The sequence below is a fragment of the Anas acuta genome, chromosome 29, assembly GCF_963932015.1.
Source record: "Anas acuta chromosome 29, bAnaAcu1.1, whole genome shotgun sequence".
Taxonomy (NCBI): domain Eukaryota; kingdom Metazoa; phylum Chordata; class Aves; order Anseriformes; family Anatidae; genus Anas; species Anas acuta.
In genome coordinates this window covers 3,477,892-3,496,871 of record NC_089007.1, presented here as the reverse complement: position 1 = coordinate 3,496,871, position 18,980 = coordinate 3,477,892, and the positions used below count along the sequence as shown (strand labels likewise).

The following is an 18,980-nucleotide window of genomic DNA, read 5'->3' as shown; positions in this document are numbered from 1 at the left end:
CGGGCTCCCTCCTGTGGCTCCGAGGGCATCTCCTGGCTCTTGCTGCCTGCAAGGCTACAAGGCCAGGCACCAATCCTGGCAGCTGGAGAAGCAGGGGGTGAGCTGGGAACCCAGCCTTAAAGGACCCAGGAGCTGGAGCATGAAGTGAGGGGAGCAGAGGAGGGGTCTGCAGCCCCTTGGGGATGTCATGCCCAAAGGACGAGCATCCCACCTTGCTCCCTGGTGACCACCAACCCACCCCACATCCCCTGTAAAATCCAACCGTGGGTACCCCCAGGGAGGTCTCCAAGGAGGGAGAGGAGAGGCTGCAAGACAAAAATATCTCGTGCTGGAGTGCTCACCGCAGGGAAACACTTCTGGGCTCCTGACACCCCCGGAGCCCAGGCACCCATCGTGCCGCGCAGAGGTGTGCGAGCACCAGACAAGCCAGCCTGGTGTCTCCAGCAGGTGGGGACCCAGAGCAAGAGAAAGGCAGGGAGCTGCCCCGCAAGGGCTGGAAGCCGTGATGGGTCCTACCATGGGGCTTGGGGCTCACACCCACGGGAGAGCTGGGTGGTTGGGCTGCATCCGTTTACCTGCCTGCATCTGTCTGCAAGCATCTGACCACGATTCGTAGACTTTTAAGGAAATAGAGTGAAGCTGGCAAAGCAGTCTTCTTTGTAACAGGCAGGGCATCCCAACTGGGCTTTTATTATCAAACCATATATATATGTATATAAATAATTGAAAATTTCAAAAATCTGTTTTGTTTTGTGTTTTACAGAAGTGTACATTACACTCTGCTGTGCCATCAGCTGCATCTTGGCTGCAGGGAAGGTAACGCAGGATGCAGCGAAACCAGCAGCGGAGCAACATCCCCAGCTCCCGTCTGCGAGGCACGTTCAGCCTGAGTGTCATTGTTTAACCAGGGCAGCGACATCCCGGCCGGGTCGGAGCCCGGCAGGCGAGCCGGGCTGCAGGCGATGCCACGCGCCGCGGGACAGCACCAGGGACCTCGGGGCTCACGCGCGGTGCAATGCAGCACTGCACCCTGAATAAACATAAGGCCCCAGTGCACCGGGACTGGGTGCGCTTTCCAGGACTTGTGAATAATGCTTGTTTATCTTACCGGCTCTGAGAACGGTGCTGTTTGTTTTAATTGGGAGAAATTAAACTTCACACGAGCGCGGTGGCTCTCTGCAAGGAACCTTGAACCGGGAGCAGTCTCGGTGCAGGACAGAGCTGGGGGGCGTGCCACGTGCCTGCACAGAGCTGATCCGAAATAACGGGGCTTTCCAGCAGCACTGCTTCAGTGCATGGGCTTCTTTATCAGGAGAAAAGTTATACCCTAGGGCCACGCGAAAGGAGGAGATGTTACAATACTGCTGCGATAACCTCCAACACTGAAAGATCTTGCTTTCCACATGGTGCTTGGTGAAGAGCAGAACCCCATCAGCCCTACTCAGGGATCAAAGTTGCTCAGCAAGCGTTACAACACAGCTTGGGGTGTTTGGGATCCTTCAGGTACCACCATGTAAGCACCAGTGTTGCATGTGGAGCAGGAGAACGGAGGTATCAGCTAATACCAACCTAAGGTCAGAGGCTCTTTTAAGTGCAACAAAGCACGGGGTGAAACGAGACCTCCCTGCTCTGTATAAAGCATCTGGCAACAACAACAATAATGAAGGCAAAGTTATTCCAAAACCCTGGGCTGCATCGGAGTCTCTGCGCTAGCACAGAAAACAATTATCTGGGGAAAGCAGGTCACACCTACACTTCAAAGTCATGTAGTACTTACAGCTGACTGGCCTCCAGATACTGCTGGGAACAGGCTCAAAGGACTGCAACGCCCATCACGGGGCAACACCTATGGGAAAGCTTCTGAGGAGTTCATCCTAATTCATCCCTTGGGGAAATGAGATTCACGGACACTTGCCTCCTGCTCAGGAGCTCTCGGAGGTTCCTGTCCCCACAGCGCAGGGACCCTGCAAGTCGTGTGGTCCACCGTGGAAAAAGCTCAGGGCAACCAGTGGGACTTCATTAACTCGGGATGATATAGTAAATTATGGTCAAAATGAGTAGGGTTTGAATTTAGGTTAGCAGCCCAAGTTTAACCCAAAGGCTTTAATTTAAGCAATTAACGTAAATTACAGCCTTGACTTTACTGATAATTAAACTGAGATTAGGTAGCACAGGTGAACCAACACAAGTTAGTAAGACACGCTCTGATTTTATAAATGCGTGTGTTTTTGCAAAGAAGACATACGGAGGCATTCCGAAGGATTTATTTCAGCCTCGTCTGAGAAAGGGCATCCATCACCAGATGAAGGCTTCCAGGGCGAATGCTGGAGAGAGGCAGAGATGGACAGGAGCTGATGAAAAACTGTTGGAGATATCTGCTTCTTGCTGGCCGGGTGCATGGGAAACAGTTCAAATTTCTCACTAGAGGGGCCTGAGTTGCATTTATTGCCCTGATGTAGCCAGAATGCACTTTTCTACCCTCAAAGGAGCGTTATTACCTTGCTGTCAGCATGATGCCAGAACCAAACTCAGCCACGACTTCACTCCCAGGTTTACAGCATGGCATAAAGGGATCTCCTGCCTCTGGGTCAGGGACTCGCACTGCCGTCTGCCCCCTCTGCTCAGCCTGGGAGGAAGAAACGAGGAGGGGAAGGGATGGAAAAGGCTTCGGAGCCTGCTCAGCCTCACAGCCTGCCTCTGCCACGTCATGGGGGCTCTCAGCCGGCAGGACCTGCCCAAACACAGCTCCCTTTGTTTGATTAGGAGGAAGAACTACAGAACAGCTTGAGTGAGAGCTAGCATAATGCTCTGGTGGAGGAGGAAAAGTCCATATCAGGGCAAGCTATCTTCATCGGAGCAGCAAATTCATTTACATGCCCGGAGCTGCAGTGTGCACGGGAGACACTCCCCCAGGAGCTACCTGGAAACCCAGTGTTTCATCAACAGAGCAGGGTGGAGGCCCCCTTGCCATCACCCCATACCCCAAACCTGTAGCTACAGCTCCTTGTGCTCACAGTTCTGCCTTTTGTAATTACCTCTCAAATTCCTTCCAGATGAGTGACAACCGCATCACCTCCACCCTAGTGCAAATGTGAAATGGAAAGAAATTAATTTCTTTTTATTTGGTTGGAGGAGCTGTATTATTACTATTATTAACAATGGACTCCAACGCAGTTGGCATATTCTTTAGCCAAAAAAGACAAGTTTCATATGTAAAGGGAGCCTGAGGGGAAAAAGGAAAGTACTGACGCATCATGCTGTTAGTAACCAAGGGTGGGTTTCAGCCTGGCTAACCCTGCACACCCTGAGTCAGCCTCCTGGTCTCCCCACATGGTGCTGGGGAAGGTGGAAAGCCATCTCCAGCGGCCTCTCCTTCCATCCAACTTTGGATGGGAGAATCTGCCGTTTGGCAGTGATCTCCCCTGAACACACGAGAATAAAAAGAAAAGCTTTTAGATAGAGTTATGTGGGATGGACAGCACCCCAGACAGCGAGTCCAAAGGAGTCTTAGGCACTTAGACAACCTGCATCTGCCTTCGAGTACCTTGTGCCTCATATGAATCAAGCACACCACGGGGGATCACCCTCGTGCTTGCACCTCATGACATTCACCAACTGGTGGGCAAAGCCCCAGGGTGGATCAATCATCCACGACCTTTAGGGTGTAGATTTGCTGCTTGTGATCCGTTTACTACAATTTCCATGTGTGCCAAGGAACAGACCCTCTGGGCAAAATGTGCAAGATCGAGCTCTTGCTCACAATAAAAGCTCAGTCTTGTAATAGACACCAAAATAAAATAATTGCTACTTCTTCCCCTCCACCGTTTCAAAACACAAATGTAAATGCAAACTATTTTGAAGGCAAGTTGTTGTGGGACCCAACGCACTCGTGGGGGTTCCCTTTGCCTCGCGAGGCGGGGGCGGCTCGCAGCACACCCCCTGCTCGGCGGTGACTCCTCGGCGTTACGTTATCCCTGCTCCGCAGCCAGCAGCTGCTCAGCCTTACAGGCAACACGAGAAGCTGTTCGGGGGGATGCGGTTGCAAGTTCACTTTCTTGTATAAATAAATTACATATGAATCATCTTTTCCTGAACTACCTGAAACAAAGCGAGGGCCAGAAACACTCGCCGTGCCTCAGAATGAAGTTATTTTTCACATTTTCTCTTCAACTTGCTCCTCAAACTGCCCGCAGTGCTACAGGCAAAGCAAAGGGCTGCATCGGTACCTGCGGCTGAGAAAGGCCAGGTCCAGGATGTCTTTGTCTGCAGACCGCTGTGGATCTGGGCAGAGGGAATCCTGTGGAGCACTCTTCTGCTGGATTCATACAGGCAGGATCGCACTTTCAGATGTGCAGTGCTGAAAGAGCTGATTAAATCTTTGGGAAACTACTTTGTGTTTATAACCGAGGAGTTGGGAACAACCCCGGAGCACTCCATTTCCATAGAGACAGTGGATTCAAAGCAGCTCCCATTCCTGCACTCTTGCCTCCTCCTCGAAAATTTTGTTTTGTTCCTTTGTTTCCATCCTCCTAAAACACCAAAATTGAAAGTTTCGAGCCAGAGGACCAGCACAGCTACTTGTGCTAGAGCTCAGAGGCGGTTGTGAATATCACTGTCAAAATACACTTGTGAACAAAAGACCCTGACAAAATGTTTCATTTTCATTCCTACGCTAATTTTATTTCATTCCTTTTAAGAGTGACAGAAGAATTAGTCCACAGGAGCAGGATTTTCAGAACAGATCAGCCCTGGGAGCTGAGCCTATGCAGAGACAGAAGCAGAAGCATTTCTGCAGGTATATTGCAGAATGTATCACAAAATAAAACATAAAACAATATACTGCAGGGCATGCTGTAAAGCACTGCTCTGCCTGACACAGATTCCTTTCCCTAGAACACATGGGACTGTAATTTTTAAAAACCCTACTCATGAACAGAAAAGGGGCAAAAGCAATCCTGAGGGATGAAATTTTCAAGCAAGAGGTGTTGAGTGACAGGCATTTTGAACGGTGTTTTCCTCCCTGTGCCCAAAGTGACTCAACTGCAACTTTCAAATGCTTTGATATGGCGAAGAGTCTGGCTGTCTACAAAGACGGCAGAAGGCGACAGTTATTCCCAAACAATACCACTGTTGCTCAGAACCTGGCTATATTATTTCAGAAGGGCGTGTGTGCGGAGTGAGTTCTTTCTCCAGAATGCTGTTGGACATGCCAAGCCTAATTAATCAGAAAGATGATCCACCTCATCAAACCCATCCCAGTCTCATAAATGCATAAAAGGGCTCTCCTGAGCTCGTGAAAAGCACAGGTTCATCTTTCTTCTTTTCCTCCTACTCCTTGCTCCAGGCCAGCACCTTTGCTCCTTTGCTCTTGCTGTAGCATCCATCCCAGCCCAAAGCCAACAATGTCTCGCCAGTCCACCGTGAGGATTCAGAGGGGAAGAAGTGGCTTCAGCGCTGCTTCAGCCATCGTCCCAAACACCTGCCGCACCAGCTTCAGTTCACGCTCCGTCACCCGGGTCGGAAGCTGCAATGCTGGCAGTGGGTTCGCTAGGGTCGGTGGTGGCTTTGGAAGCAAAAGCCTCTACAATGTTGGAGGATGCAAGAGGATCTCCGTGGCTGGAAGGGGTGGTGGCTTCTATGGACCTGCAGGTTTTGGTGGTGGCGCTGGTAGCGTGTACGGTTGTGGTGGTGGCTTTGGCATGCCAGCTAACCTTGGCTATGGATATGGTGCCTTTGGTGGTGGCATGGGTGGCCCTGGATTCCCAGCTGGGGGCATCCACGAAGTCTCCGTCAACCAGAGCCTTCTGAAACCTCTCAACCTGGAGATTGACCCCAGCATCCAGAGGATCCGAAAGGAGGAGAAGGAACAAATCAAAACCCTCAACAACAAATTTGCCTCCTTCATTGACAAGGTGAGACATGAGCTTCCCTAAATATCTTGCCCTCATTTTTTGATGGGGTCTCTTAGCTGTGTTATGAGCACATAAGCTGAGCAAGAAGGAATGAAAATCAGGAACGAGACTGGAGGATGCCTCAGTCCCTGGAAATTCCAGGCAATGGTACCTGCTACATAGTGGTTGCTATGAATTAATCATCCAGTATCCGAGGTCCTCTTCGTTTGCTGCTTAACATCTCATAGGCAGTGGAGAAAGAAAGCTCTTAGAGATAACCCCATCCTTGTGGAGGTGTTGGGCTGTCTGCACTGAGCACTGCAGGAGCCTTGATAACAGGTTTTTAGATGGTTCAGGTGAAATGAGAGCAACCCATCCAAAACAACCAAGAAAGGAAGCGCATAAATTGGCCCTAGGGAGAAGTAAGCTTCTCGCTGCTTGAATTTTCCTCAAAGGCATTTAAAACTCTGAGTGAAACAGTACCAGCATGTTTGGACTGTTAGTTCAAAAGAGCAAAATCTGATCCGACTCTGTCTGAACCACTTCATTTCCTTGTTAACTGTATTAGATGCACAAGAGCACCTGCTCGATTTCTCTTGGTTGAGCAGCTCCTCTTTGATTTCAAGGAAAACACTACATTATTTTGGAGATTTTGTGAGGTGTAGGAGCTATGCTGAAGGGAGGGGAAACTGGCACTTCATTATTCTTTTCTTAATAAGCGTGCAAACCCTGTTTTATTCCTTATCTGTTTTTGCATGCGCTGTTCACACAAAATGTATGCACCTTGCATGCTTTATCAAAGGAAAGAAGGGGAAGCACGTGCAAGGAAATCCATGGTTGTTCCAGAGTTTTTTGGAATACTGACCAGGGTCCCTGCAGTCTAATAGCACATTCCTGCTTCTGTCAGAGGAGAATTTGGCTATGACAACCAGTTGGAAAGGGTATTTCACCCACTGAGATCCCACACTTGTAAAGGAAGCTCTCTCAGAATCTCTGCTCTTTCAAAACATCTTCAGCATATTTCTGCTTGCAGGTCCGATTCCTTGAGCAACAAAACAAAGTGCTGGAAACCAAGTGGAGCCTGCTTCAGGAGCAGGGGATGAAAACAGTTAAAAACAACTTGGAGCCGCTGTTTGAGACTTACATCAACAACCTCAGGATGCAGCTGAACAGTTTGCTGAGTGACAAGGGAAGGCTGGAGGGAGAGCTCGTCAACACTCAGTACCTGGTTGAGGACTTCAAGAAGAAGTAAGTCTATCGAGCGAGTGCTCTACTTACCTAGGTAGGTGCAGCCTTTCTCCATTTGACATCCTTAAGCCAAGGGGGGATCCAGACAAGTCCTCTAACAAACAGAACAGGACACAGGAGTTCCCGACAGTGAAGGCTGTGCCATTTTCTCAAGATAAACGGTAACGGAGTAACAGATCCAAATACACAAACATTTTGTGAATAATTTAGAATATGATCAAAGACTTATTAAGTAAATTACCTACCGAGGAAAAAAAATTACATGGTAGGTCTGAAAGTTTCAGGACAGCATGCTTAATTTGCTTAAGACAAGCAGAAGTATGACTAAGGGCCAGAAAGAGGAAAAAAGGAACAGCAGAGATTCTAAAAAATTAGATGTACTTGTTTTAACTAGTTTAGCCTAGGAACATGCTCATGGTCTCTTATTCAGATGCTCTGCAAAAGAAAAGAACATTGTATGCAAAATGCTCTTAAGGAAGTTCATTCCAGCAAACTAAAATCACCTCCGTCTGTTACTTGCCTAAACAAATGCTTCTTCTGCCTCCCTCCATTAGGTATGAAGATGAAATCAACAGGCGTACAGTTGCAGAGAATGAATTTGTGACACTTAAGAAGGTGAGAGAAAATTGCAGAACACCGTCTGATGATGGTAGAGCTCTAATCACCTATTCATTCACAAATCCATCCATTCATATTCTAAATGCTTTTTTATGCCTTCTTCCCTGGCCTGTTATTGCGGAGATAAGCACATCCCTGACTTGCGAACAAGAGTTTAAAATGTATTACCTAATTCTCTCATCCTCCAGGATGTAGATGCTTCCTATATGAACAAGGTTGAACTACAAGCCAAGGTAGATGCGCTGACTGAAGAAATTAATTTCCTGAGAGCCCTCTACGAAGCAGTGAGTACAACCACCTCCCAAGACATTTCAGTCCTCAGCTCCCCTCCCTCCGTTCCTCTGAAAGCCTTTAATTTCTCCCCCCAGGAGATGCTAAATCCTTTACCTCTTTAGAGTTACACCAACTGTCTTAGCTCCTTAGATAACAATCTGTAGCCTCTCCCAGGTCTGCATGCTCATCTGTAAGGATGAAAAGGCATCTCCCAAGCGAGTGAGCTCACCTAGTCCCTGCGCACTTTGCAGGAGCTGTCTCAGATGCAGACCCAGATCTCTGACACCTCCGTCGTTCTCACCATGGACAACAACCGAAACCTGGACCTGGACAGCATCATCTCGGAGGTCAAAGCTCAGTACGAGGACATTGCCAACAGGAGCCGGGCTGAAGCGGAGTCCTGGTACCAAACCAAGGTGAAGGAATTGGGGTTTTCCGTGCTGTTGTCTTCATGTCTTGTCTTGAACAGAAAAGGACCGACTCTTCCAAGAAACCTTTCTCCACTACTGCACGTTGCACAGCAGCAACTCAGCTGCTAGTGTGGGCTCGGGGAGGCACCCAATGCTTTCAAGCACCCACCTTGCCACACACTGTGTTACTGAAAAAATGATGGATTTTACCTTGACCGGTTGTTCCTCTCTCCGCCACAGTACGAGGAGCTGCAGGCTACCGCAGGCAGGCACGGGGACGACCTCCGCAACACCAAGCAGGAGATCTCTGAGCTCAACCGCCACGTCCAGAGGCTGCGGTCTGAAATCGACAGCGTGAAGAAACAGGTAAAAAGCAGGAAAACCCATCCTTTTAACCAATTTGCCCCCCAGACTGGCAGGGAGGAAGGAAAACATTAAAAACAACCTAACTGAGTTCTGCTCAGCTTGATCCTTTTTCTCTAAAAAACAGAACTGCTGCTAAAACTGCTTTAACTGGTGGTGCTGTAATGAGACCTTGTGGTTTCAGGGTAGAACATGCCAAGGGCCCGTACGGGCAATTTGACCAGAGGTTTCTTTTCCCTAGTGTGCAAACCTGAAAGCAGCCATCGCAGATGCTGAGGAGCGCGGGGAGCTGGCCCTCAAGGATGCCAAAGCCAAGCTGGCCGAGCTGGAGGATGCTCTGCAACAGGCCAAGGCAGACCTGGCCCGGCAGCTGCGCGAGTACCAGGAGCTGATGAACGTCAAGCTGGCCCTGGACATCGAGATCGCGACCTACAGGAAGCTGCTGGAGGGCGAGGAGTGCAGGTGGGTGGGAAACACGACCCTTCCAGTCCCGGTTTTGGAGGATCCAACACACGTGCTGGGGATGCTCGGCGTTTTTGAAATGCACATGTGAAATGGGGTATCCAGGGGCAGGGGGAAAGGTTGTCTGGTTAATTCAGTAACATTGTGAGAAGCATCCACAAATTATGCCACATATTCATTTTTCTCCCCAGGGGTCTCTACAAAATGTCCCCTGTATTTTGTCATGCTATCACCTGGCTTCTTTCTTACCATCTTACATTGCTGTGTTCTGTTCCCTAACAGGCTGGCTGGAGATGGCGTCCCAGTGAATATCTGTAAGTCTTTGAAATATACACAATTACCTGATTTGAGCATTATTGTGTTTCTGTACCGAGAAGCCAATACCCAGAGAGACTGAACGCCTTTCCTTCTCCTTCTTGCAGCCGTGACCAGAACAACTGTGGGAACAGGGTACGGAGGAGGAAGCAACCTCAGCATGGGAGGGGGAATCTGTAACATGGGGAACAGCTTCAGCTGCGGGAGCGGTCCTGGGGTGAGCAGCACCACCTTCGGAGGTGGCAGCAGCTCCAGCGTGAAGTTTGTCTCGACCTCCTCCACCAGAAGAAGTTACAGAAGCTAAAGGTTTCCTTTCAGACGCCTTCACTCGCCAGAAAACACCTTAACACTGGTCCTTTATTAAAGCGTAGTTGGGGTGAACGGAACGACGGCCACCTAAACCCTATGTCTTGTCGCACAGGAGCCTCACTTTAGGAACCCTCTCTCAGCCGTGTTGTCTAGCACATGTCGTGTAGGGCTCTGCTATTGAACATGAGTCCAACTGTTTTAAATTTGCAACTTGCTTGTTACAGCTCAGCATTTTTGGCCGGATTTTGTATATAAAATGTGTCCCATGACTGTTTGTCTCTCTTCACTTTCTGGTGTTTGTCTAATAAAAATGCATATGTAATTTATTCTATTGCGTGGACCTTTTAATTAAAGACGTGGAACAGCAAATGCAAATGCAGATAACAAGCACTTTTCCTAGGGCCTTGCCCAGTTAAAGGCACAGATTTTTACTCCTCATCCACATTTCCTGCATCTCCCCAGCAGCAGCCAAAACACAGGTACAGAGTAGCACCAAGGGGAGGTCTGCTGTTGATTTCAATGCACCAGTTCTCCCCATTGTGCATGTAAAACACCTGGAAGCTAAACACAGGGCACGCCAAGGCAAGAGTGGGGCACAGGGGAAAAGGTCTAAGATTCAATTGCTATGCAGCTCCCAGCCAGTACAACAGCCAACAGCCCGACTCCCAGGGGGTGCAAAGGGCAGTGCCAAGTGTGTGATGTACCCGCATAAACTTCTAACAATAGGGAACTAATTACCAGGGGAGTCAGAGCAACCACCCGACTTGTTCAAGAATATCACTCCATCTTAAAACCCCATTTACTGTGAGCTGCCTCATCTCAGTGTAAATGCCAGCGTGAAAACACCTGAGAGCTCTCCCCTCCTGTTCCGAGCATTGGCCACCCTGTCTGAGGAGTTCATCTCAGGCCTCGGATGCTCTCGTTCTGTCTCCTTCGTCTATAGAGACGAAGAGAGATGTATTAGGAAAATACTCAGTGATGGGTTAATAGAGGAGGACCGGCAGTCTCTGAATGACAGACTGTATTCTGGTTTTCCTTCAAGACCAGCAGTTTCCCATAATTTTCTAGGATGCTCTGAACTCAGCACGTTCCTCTCCATATCCCCCAGGAATATGCTCCTTCCCCACCACCTCTCCAGGCATTTCTTCCCACTACGTACTCCTTCCTGGGAAGGAGCAACCTCCTCCCTCCAAACAGCAGCTTGGGCAAGGCTTAGTAATGGTCTTCCTCTCTGCTGCCCAAACACTCTCCCTAACCGAACAGGATGCAGTGTATATAGCCAACAGGCACAGCAGATGGATGCCATCCATTGCATCATCGCATAAGTCATAACGTAGAGATTACAAAGCTCTTCACCTAGCATGGGAAAGGCTGAGGCCAGGATTCATTCTCCCCAGGCATGCCTTTTTGAGCAAGATACCCCTGCCCCCTCCCCCCCCCCCCCAAAAAAAAAAAAAAAAAAAAAAAAGACAGATATTCTCATTTCTGGGTACATGGCCAAGCTGTCCTGGCCAGGGACAGCTGGCTCTGCCAGGGCTCTGATCTCCAGCTACATAACCTCCTGCTTCCCCTCCAGCAGGACCTGTCAAACAGATGCAGAGATGACCTGGGGCTGTATTCCAGCAGGGGAGGACAGCCCTCGTTAATATGAGTGCAGCCCAGATTAAATCCTTAGTCATAAGGCAAGGAATGGTGCTTGCACTCAGGGGCTTGAATTTGCAAAGCGCGGAGGGAGCTCTGCCTCCAAATACCCTGATTGCTAATTGCTACCCGTAACGTTTTGACACAATTCTTCAGGACAGACGTGATCGGTGGCTTAGTCACAGAAGCTCCTCTGTGACTGAGGAGCTGTCTTAAAAACTGCTGCGTGTTGTAACTCACAGTAGCCAAAACACTCCCAGGACAGTTATTTTAGCTTCATTCCAGGGTGTGTAAGGGAAACATTAGAAGAATAGGGAGGAAAAATGTGAAAAGAAAAAAAAAAAAAAAAAAAAGGAAAAGCATGGCTAAAAGGCAAAAAAAGATGACAGGCATCCACAAATCACCCTCAGTGGACCTTCTGGCCAAACTCACTTGACTGTCCAGCCTCCAAGTGTGAAATGGCAAGCACGAACGTGCGCTTGAAAGACCCATCTGAGAACACCTGCTCCCATCCCAGATCCTGCATGTGTCTTTTTAATGGCTGGCAAAGGCTACAGCTTCCCAGCAATGCTCTGCAGGTGTGCTGCTCCTCTGATGTTCAGCTTGGACACCCACAAGAGAGACATACCTTGGCAAACTCCCGGGGCCGCAGGGTTCAAGAGAAGCATGTCCATCCCTGGAAAGTTATGGGCATCCAGACAAGATACTGGGAGTGACTTCTGAGCATCCCACCTTCTCCGGGACAACTTCCCAAGCACACAGTGCTACAACACAGCATACATAGGGCAAGTCAAGACAGCTTGTGCATCTCTCTCTGGAGAAATGCACCACTTGACACCTCCTGGGATCTACGCGGCATAAGAGTAGAGGGAGTTGACTGTGAACAATGCTACAAGCCCAAATCCTAGGCACTCAATTTCCTTGTGAGTAAGAGTTATTGAAAAAGGAAGACAACAGATGTGGGGAGAGAAGCCTGTTCCCAGGCTTCCCACTGGGTAGAGACAAGGTCACCCCGTGAGTCAGGAAACGGGCACACAATCCGCAAAGGTGAAGCCCTGAGAAATCGCCAGCTCAGGTTTTGTGCCGTCACAGCCAGCGGTAACTCCCTCCCAAGTCATATTCTGATATTTCATCACCTGTCAGTCTGAATCAGGATGAAACGTAGACACTTTTCAAAGAAAGAAAAGATCCGAAAATACCATTCACAAAACTACCTTTCATGTCTTTCCCATTCCCTATGTGGTTTTTGATAGCTGATGGTCTAAGACTTCCATTAATGCCCCATTACTCCTCTGGCTTCCCTCCATCACCTCTTTCTCCTTCTTGTATCAGCTCTGGTTTCAATGCCTCGTTTGGGCATGAGAACAGGAGTCCAGAATTTCCAGCAAGTTGGGGCCTGAGGTGCTGATGCCCTGCTGGGGTTTACTCAGAACCACAGCAACAGGAAACAGAGACCCACAATAACAGGTTTCTCAAACCTCGGACCACTGTAAAATGATAAAATGTGCTTTTACGCAAGAAAGGGATCGATTCATCTGTGAAATACAGATGAGTGAGCGCTTGCCCAATCTACTGCAGAGGTGAAAGGAGGGAGTGGGAAATGGACGGCCACGAACAAAAGTTGAGCAGGCAGCATTTAGCATTTTCATGGATATTTCAACAGCCAGACCATGACTGTCACAAAAAAATGCAACTCCTGCAACTTTCCAAGTGATTCGTAGGTGCGTGTGCTCACAATGAACTCACCGTTCGCATTGCTGCTAGGCGTGCCGAGCCCGGTTAATCAGTAAGATGAGCACCACACCAGACCCATCCCCAGCTTGTAAGGGTATAAAAGGGCCAGCCTGAGCCTGGGGAGCACAACTTCATCTTCCCTCCCTCATCCGCTTCCTCACTGCTTTATTCTCCCTATTGCTCTCGCCCTGCTCACATCAGCTGCCATGTCTCGCCAGTGTGTTGCAAGGAACCAGTGCAAAACTGGGTTCAGTGCCGCTTCTGCCTTCATCCCAAACGCCTGCAGCACCAGCTTCATCTCACGGTCAACTTCCCAAGGTGGAAGCTGCGGCACCGCTGCTGGGTATGGAAGATTTGGTGGAGGTTTTGGAAGCAGGAGCCTCTACAATGTCGGTGGATGCAATAGGATCTCCGTAGCTGGAAGGGGTGGTGGCTTCTATGGACCTGCAGGTTTTGGTGCTGGAACTGGAATGTCCTATGGTTTTGGTGGCGCATCTGGTGGTGCCTTTGGGTTTGGTGGTGGCATGGGTGGCCCTGGATTCCCTGCTGTTCCGACTGGGGGCATCCACGAAGTTTCCGTCAACCAGAGCCTCCTGAAACCTCTCAAGCTGGAGATTGACCCCAACATCCAGAATATCCGTAAGGGTGAGAAGGAACAGATCCAAACCCTCAACAACAAATTCGCCTCCTTCATCGACAAGGTGAGACATGAGATTTATTGGATATGCTGTGCTGATTCTTCAGTGGAGAAGCACAAATAAGGGCAAGTTCTATCTTTATCAGCAATTTAACTCTTCGTGTACTGCCATATCTCACAGCAGCAGCCAGGGAATAAAACATGAGGGGTGCTGGGTTTGAGACCATTTGTCCCACACATTCATGCTAAGAGAAGACCAGCCAGCAGAGGGAAAATGGTGATATAGGATGTAAGGAAGCAGAGCTTGCCATATAGTCAGGAATGTTAACATAGATTTGTAATGCTTGCTTCCGTCTATGTGTCTTTCAGCAATCTGTGCTATTGCCCAGTCTTTGAGTACGAAGTGACAGCTGTTTCCCACAGGCTGGGAGCTCCCCCCTTTCAGCAGGGTGGTACCTGGCCTCTCTTAGGGAAACCATCCTGAAGCCACTGTTTCTGAAATATCTTTTTTCTCTTTTCAGGTCCGATTCCTTGAGCAACAAAACAAGGTCTTAGAGACCAAATGGGCCATTCTGCAAGAACAGGGGAACAAAACAGTTAGAAACAACATCGAACCCCTCTTTGAGACCTACATTGGCAACCTCAGGAGACAGCTGAACAGCTTGCTGGCAGACAGGGAGAACCTGGGAGGTGAACTGAACAAGGTGCAAAGCCTTGCTGAGGACTTCAAGAACAAGTAAGTCTGTTCACTTGTGGTCTGCCTGGCAGGCAAGTGGGCTGCGACAGATGACAGCTCTCTGTTGCACCAGTGCAGTCAGACAAGGCAAGAAGGGCTTTTTTGCTAATATAATCTTCTGAAAAAGGCCCAGGATTAAGTTTGCATATGTGACATAGAGAATCTCTGTGCCTTGTGGCTGAAAGTCACAGGCAGAAAGCCATAGAGCTAAGAGACCAAGCTACAAAACTGCACATATAAAACCAAGTTATTAACAAAATGACTTCTGCATCAGCCTAGACCAACCCTCCATTTCCATCCTGCAGATATGAAGAAGAGATCAACAAGCGCACATCTGTCGAGAACGAATTTGTGATCCTGAAGAAGGTGGGTGCATGCACGCTGCACCTCCCAGGCCTGCGAGCTGTCTGCATGACCACAGCAAGACAAACATCCTGCAGCTTCTCTGAAAACTGCTTCATTTTTGTGATGTTTCCTCTTCTAGGAGGTGGATGGTGCCTACATGAACAAGACTGAGCTGCAAGCCAGGCTGGACTCCCTCGTGGAGGAGATAAATTTCCTCAGAGCCCTTTATGAAGCAGTAAGCACCCGCGTTCATGCCCTTCTAGTTCCTAATGCCCTTGCTTCCCTTTCCCATCTCAGAAGCTCAGGACAGATTTTTATTTTTTTTACTCTTTGCACTAAAAAGTCAATGCTTTTTCCATTTCACCTGCTGTATAAAGCCTTCCTGAAAACTTCTTGGAAAAATCCCTTTGGACACTCAGCTCTACCCTCTGCTTGGAGCATTTCTGCCCCTTGAGCAAGAGGGGAAGAGTCTCACGCCTGCGACTCACCCAAATGCCTGCTGCCTCTGCAGGAATTGTCTCAGATGCAGACCCAGATCTCTGACACCTCTGTCATCCTGACCATGGACAACAACCGCAGCCTGAACATGGACAGCATCATTGCAGAGGTCAAAGCTCAGTACGAGGACATCGCCAACAGGAGCCGAGAGGAGGCTGAGTCCTGGTACCAGTCCAGGGTGAGTGCCCAGGAAGGCTTCTGGGCAAACCATGCCCCCTGCCCCAGATCCTTCAGATCTAAAAATCCTACAAAGCTCTAAGTGCTGATTTGGGATTGAGAACAGCTGCATGCTTTGAGCACAAACACCCGCGTTCCCCCACGCTGCTTGGCACTAACCCGATGGATTTTACCTTGACCAGTTGTTCCTCTCTCCGCCACAGTACGAGGAGCTGCAGGCTACCGCAGGCAGGCACGGGGACGACCTCCGCAACACCAAGCAGGAGATCTCCGAGCTCAACCGCCACGTCCAGAGGCTGCGGTCTGAAATCGACAGTGTGAAGAAACAGGTAAAGGGAGATGAAATGCAAAGGCTTGACTTTTCCTGTGGCCTAACCTCGGCTGCCCAGCCAAATCCAGCAAATGAAAATAAATGCATCTCAGTGCGTTTGCTGGATAGGGAGTGAATGTGACAGCATTTATCTCAGGGCAGTAACTTCACAAAGAGTGACAATATTAATAAACCTGAAGAGATACAAAGAGGTGTGGAAATTAGATTAAATCTAGGCTATGACCTGGCCCAAAACATGGATCAAGCCAGTGATTGTTAAGAAGCCCTATGTGATAATTCAGCATCTTCTGCACCTAGGCCAGCCATCACAACTCTGGGGTACAAAGAACTGATCTGTGCTCTAGATGGGGAATTCAACCACTGTTTTTCCCCCCCAGTGCGCCAGTCTGCAGACAGCCATCGCGGATGCTGAGCAGCGCGGGGAGATGGCCGTCAAGGATGCCAGAGCCAAGCTGGCCGAGCTGGAGGATGCTCTGCAGAAAGCCAAGGCAGACCTGGCCCGGCAGCTGCGCGAGTACCAGGAGCTGATGAACGTCAAGCTGGCCCTGGACATCGAGATCGCGACCTACAGGAAGCTGCTGGAGGGCGAGGAGTGCAGGTGGGTGCAATTTTTTCCAGTTTCCAGTGGTGCAATGGGGTCACAGACCCTTGTCAGGTTTAGAAAAGGCCCCTGGGCTTCCCACGTTCAGAGGGCTCAGAACCTGTTTAGAGATGAGCAATTGCTGAAGAAGATGAGCCGTTCAGGAATACAGCAGCTTTTTGTGCAAACTTTGCAACTTCCACCAAAACATTTTTAAAAGTTCTGCTGCTTTTTCAACCAGCTCCTGTTCATAAGCTCCCCTTAAAAGCTTACTGTCTCCTTTTGCTCCCTAACAGGCTCTCTGGAGAAGGTGCTGGTGCAGTGAATATCTGTAAGTAACTTGTAAAGACGGTTTTGTGACCTTTACATTGCTCTGCCTGCCACTCAGGGGTCCCTGTTTGTGGATGCCTCTAACAAGGGTGCTTTCCTCTTGCAGCTGTGACCAGAACCTCTGTAGGATCAGGATATGGAAGTGGAAACTCTCACAGCTTTGGGGGTAGCAGCGGTATTGGAGGTGGGGTCTGTGCTGGAGGAATGGGCTTCGGCTCATTCGGCTCAGGTGGACAAGGCATGGCCGGGTCATGCGTGGTTGGTGGAAGCAGTTCCAGCATGAAGTACGTCTCCAGCACCTCTTCAAGCAAGAGATGCTACTAAAGTCAGACATCAGCACTGCTAGCCCGTGTGTGCCAACCTTCCTCTCATGTTGTGTGCAATCTTTACTCTGTTACTTGCAAAAGGTTTGGAAGTCAAAGCTGTCTGTCCTTATTTATATAAAACATGTCATGCTCCTGTTTGTTTTTTGACTCTCTGAAAGCCTCATTTCCCAGAATTTGTCTAATAAAAGGCACGTGAAATTCATTCTGTTGCATTCTCCTTTCAATTTCAATTACTTTATAGCGCCACAGGGGAAAGAGCACCTGACAGAGCAGAGCAGAGCTGAAGGGAAACACAAGTCACACACACAACAGTTGAGACCTTTCCTTCCTCTGCCCTCACTGAAACTCCACGAGTACCACTTATATCTCAGAGGAACTGGGAATGTGATGTTCCATTCCCATTTGCGTGAACAAGATTTTTTTCTGCTATAGAAAAGGAAAATACCACCTTCCTTACCAGGCATTAGTGACGATGTCCTTCTATCTTCATTTCTCTATTACAGCATCTCTGCAGCTTCAGGCCACCTTGATCACACCCAAACCCCTGTAATCTTTCAAGGTTTTATGTTAGGAGTCAGGGAGGGATATAAAGCCATTTTTTCCTCCAACAAGCAAGTAGTTCAGCTCTTGTGTTCTGTACACACACAGCAGCTGTAGGATTTAATACAATGCCATCACTGACATTACCATCATTTGAAATGTAAAAGACCCTTTAAACCCCCAAACTCAACCTCTTTGGAAAGAATCAAGTTCTTAGACATAGGCTGAAGATGTGTTAGACCCTGAGAGTAAGGAAGGCTTAGTTCCCCTCCCCTGAACAGCAGAAATGAGAGGCTAACTACAAAAGCACCAAAGCCCATATTAAGGAACAACCCCTGTGCCGAGGTTACCGCAGCAGATTGTGCTGGTTCAGTCTCTGACACAACCCTGCTGAGTGACTAAAGCGCTAGAGGTAAACGTGACGCACATTAAGGGCACGCCGACTCCTAGCCTAAAGAGAAGGCGATACAATAACCCCCTGCTTTTCATTAATCCTCCAGATCTAAGCACAATAACACGCTACCTGAAAGGAAATGGCTTGTCCTTGTTAACACCTGCCCGTCTTTCTTTGGCATCTCTGGACCATATTTCTCCTGACACCAGCAGAACAGGTATTTGGCTTGCTGGAGGCTATTCCAACGCTATCCAACAGCAAACAGGTATCTGACGGCCTGGAGTTTCACATGGCAGCCTGTTCTCTCTCTGGGGGACCATCTGCTTTCAGCCTATTTGCTAGGCAAAGCATCCAGGCTCCCCCTGTAGCCAACAGAAAGGCACAGGTGCCTCCCAAATTATCATCTTTATCAGAAGTACCACTGTGCTGATGAAGTCTTGCTTGCAAAGCTGAGGAGCACAGACCAAGACATCTAACTTCTCTTTTCCTAGGTCAAGACAGGTCACTCCTACCCCAGGAGCAATTGAGGAGCAAATTCAGATTTTTTCTTTAGTGAAGCATATCAAATTAGCACTTTCAACATCTCTACTTTCCCTCTTCTGGAAAATGCAGTCCTGTCAGCTTTAAATTAAATGGGCACCGACACCTAGCTAAAAGCAAGCTCAAGGGGAACGTTCAGACACACAGATATATTTTATATATACATATACGTATATATATTCCCACCAGTACAGTAATCACCACTCTGAAAAACACAGGTTAGAAATTTCAGTTAGTTTTATGAGCCTGAAGGTTGCCAACCTGTTGCATTAGTGAGCCAGG

At 48.8% G+C, this 18,980-nt stretch overlaps 2 protein-coding genes and 1 long non-coding RNA gene across 3 annotated transcripts in view; 2 read left to right on the top strand and 1 right to left on the bottom strand.

Moving 5' to 3' along the window:
• The window catches only part of LOC137845954 (uncharacterized), a 44,674-nt gene extending 25,780 nt beyond the window's left edge, over nt 1-18,894 (bottom strand). The window contains exons 1-3 of the long non-coding RNA XR_011090334.1: nt 17,682-18,894; nt 15,817-15,960; nt 8,651-8,780 (exon numbers count right to left, since the gene is read on the bottom strand). This is a non-coding gene — a long non-coding RNA (uncharacterized lncRNA). The remainder of the gene's footprint in view (nt 1-8,650; nt 8,781-15,816; nt 15,961-17,681) is intronic.
• LOC137845940 (keratin, type II cytoskeletal 5-like) lies at nt 5,403-10,215 on the top strand. The gene is made up of 9 exons (XM_068663488.1): nt 5,403-5,912; nt 6,925-7,139; nt 7,694-7,754; nt 7,946-8,041; nt 8,282-8,446; nt 8,681-8,806; nt 9,045-9,265; nt 9,548-9,579; nt 9,688-10,215. Exons 1-9 carry the CDS (start codon nt 5,403-5,405, stop codon nt 9,882-9,884), a joined length of 1,623 nt encoding a protein of 540 aa, XP_068519589.1. The 3' UTR covers nt 9,885-10,215.
• LOC137845939 (keratin, type II cytoskeletal 5-like) lies at nt 13,375-17,426 on the top strand. Its single transcript, XM_068663487.1, has 9 exons — nt 13,375-13,965; nt 14,423-14,637; nt 14,943-15,003; nt 15,122-15,217; nt 15,494-15,658; nt 15,861-15,986; nt 16,366-16,586; nt 16,865-16,899; nt 17,005-17,426. Exons 1-9 carry the CDS (start codon nt 13,471-13,473, stop codon nt 17,220-17,222), a joined length of 1,632 nt encoding a protein of 543 aa, XP_068519588.1. The 5' UTR covers nt 13,375-13,470; the 3' UTR covers nt 17,223-17,426.
• Nucleotides 18,895-18,980: the final 86 nt, after the last annotated feature.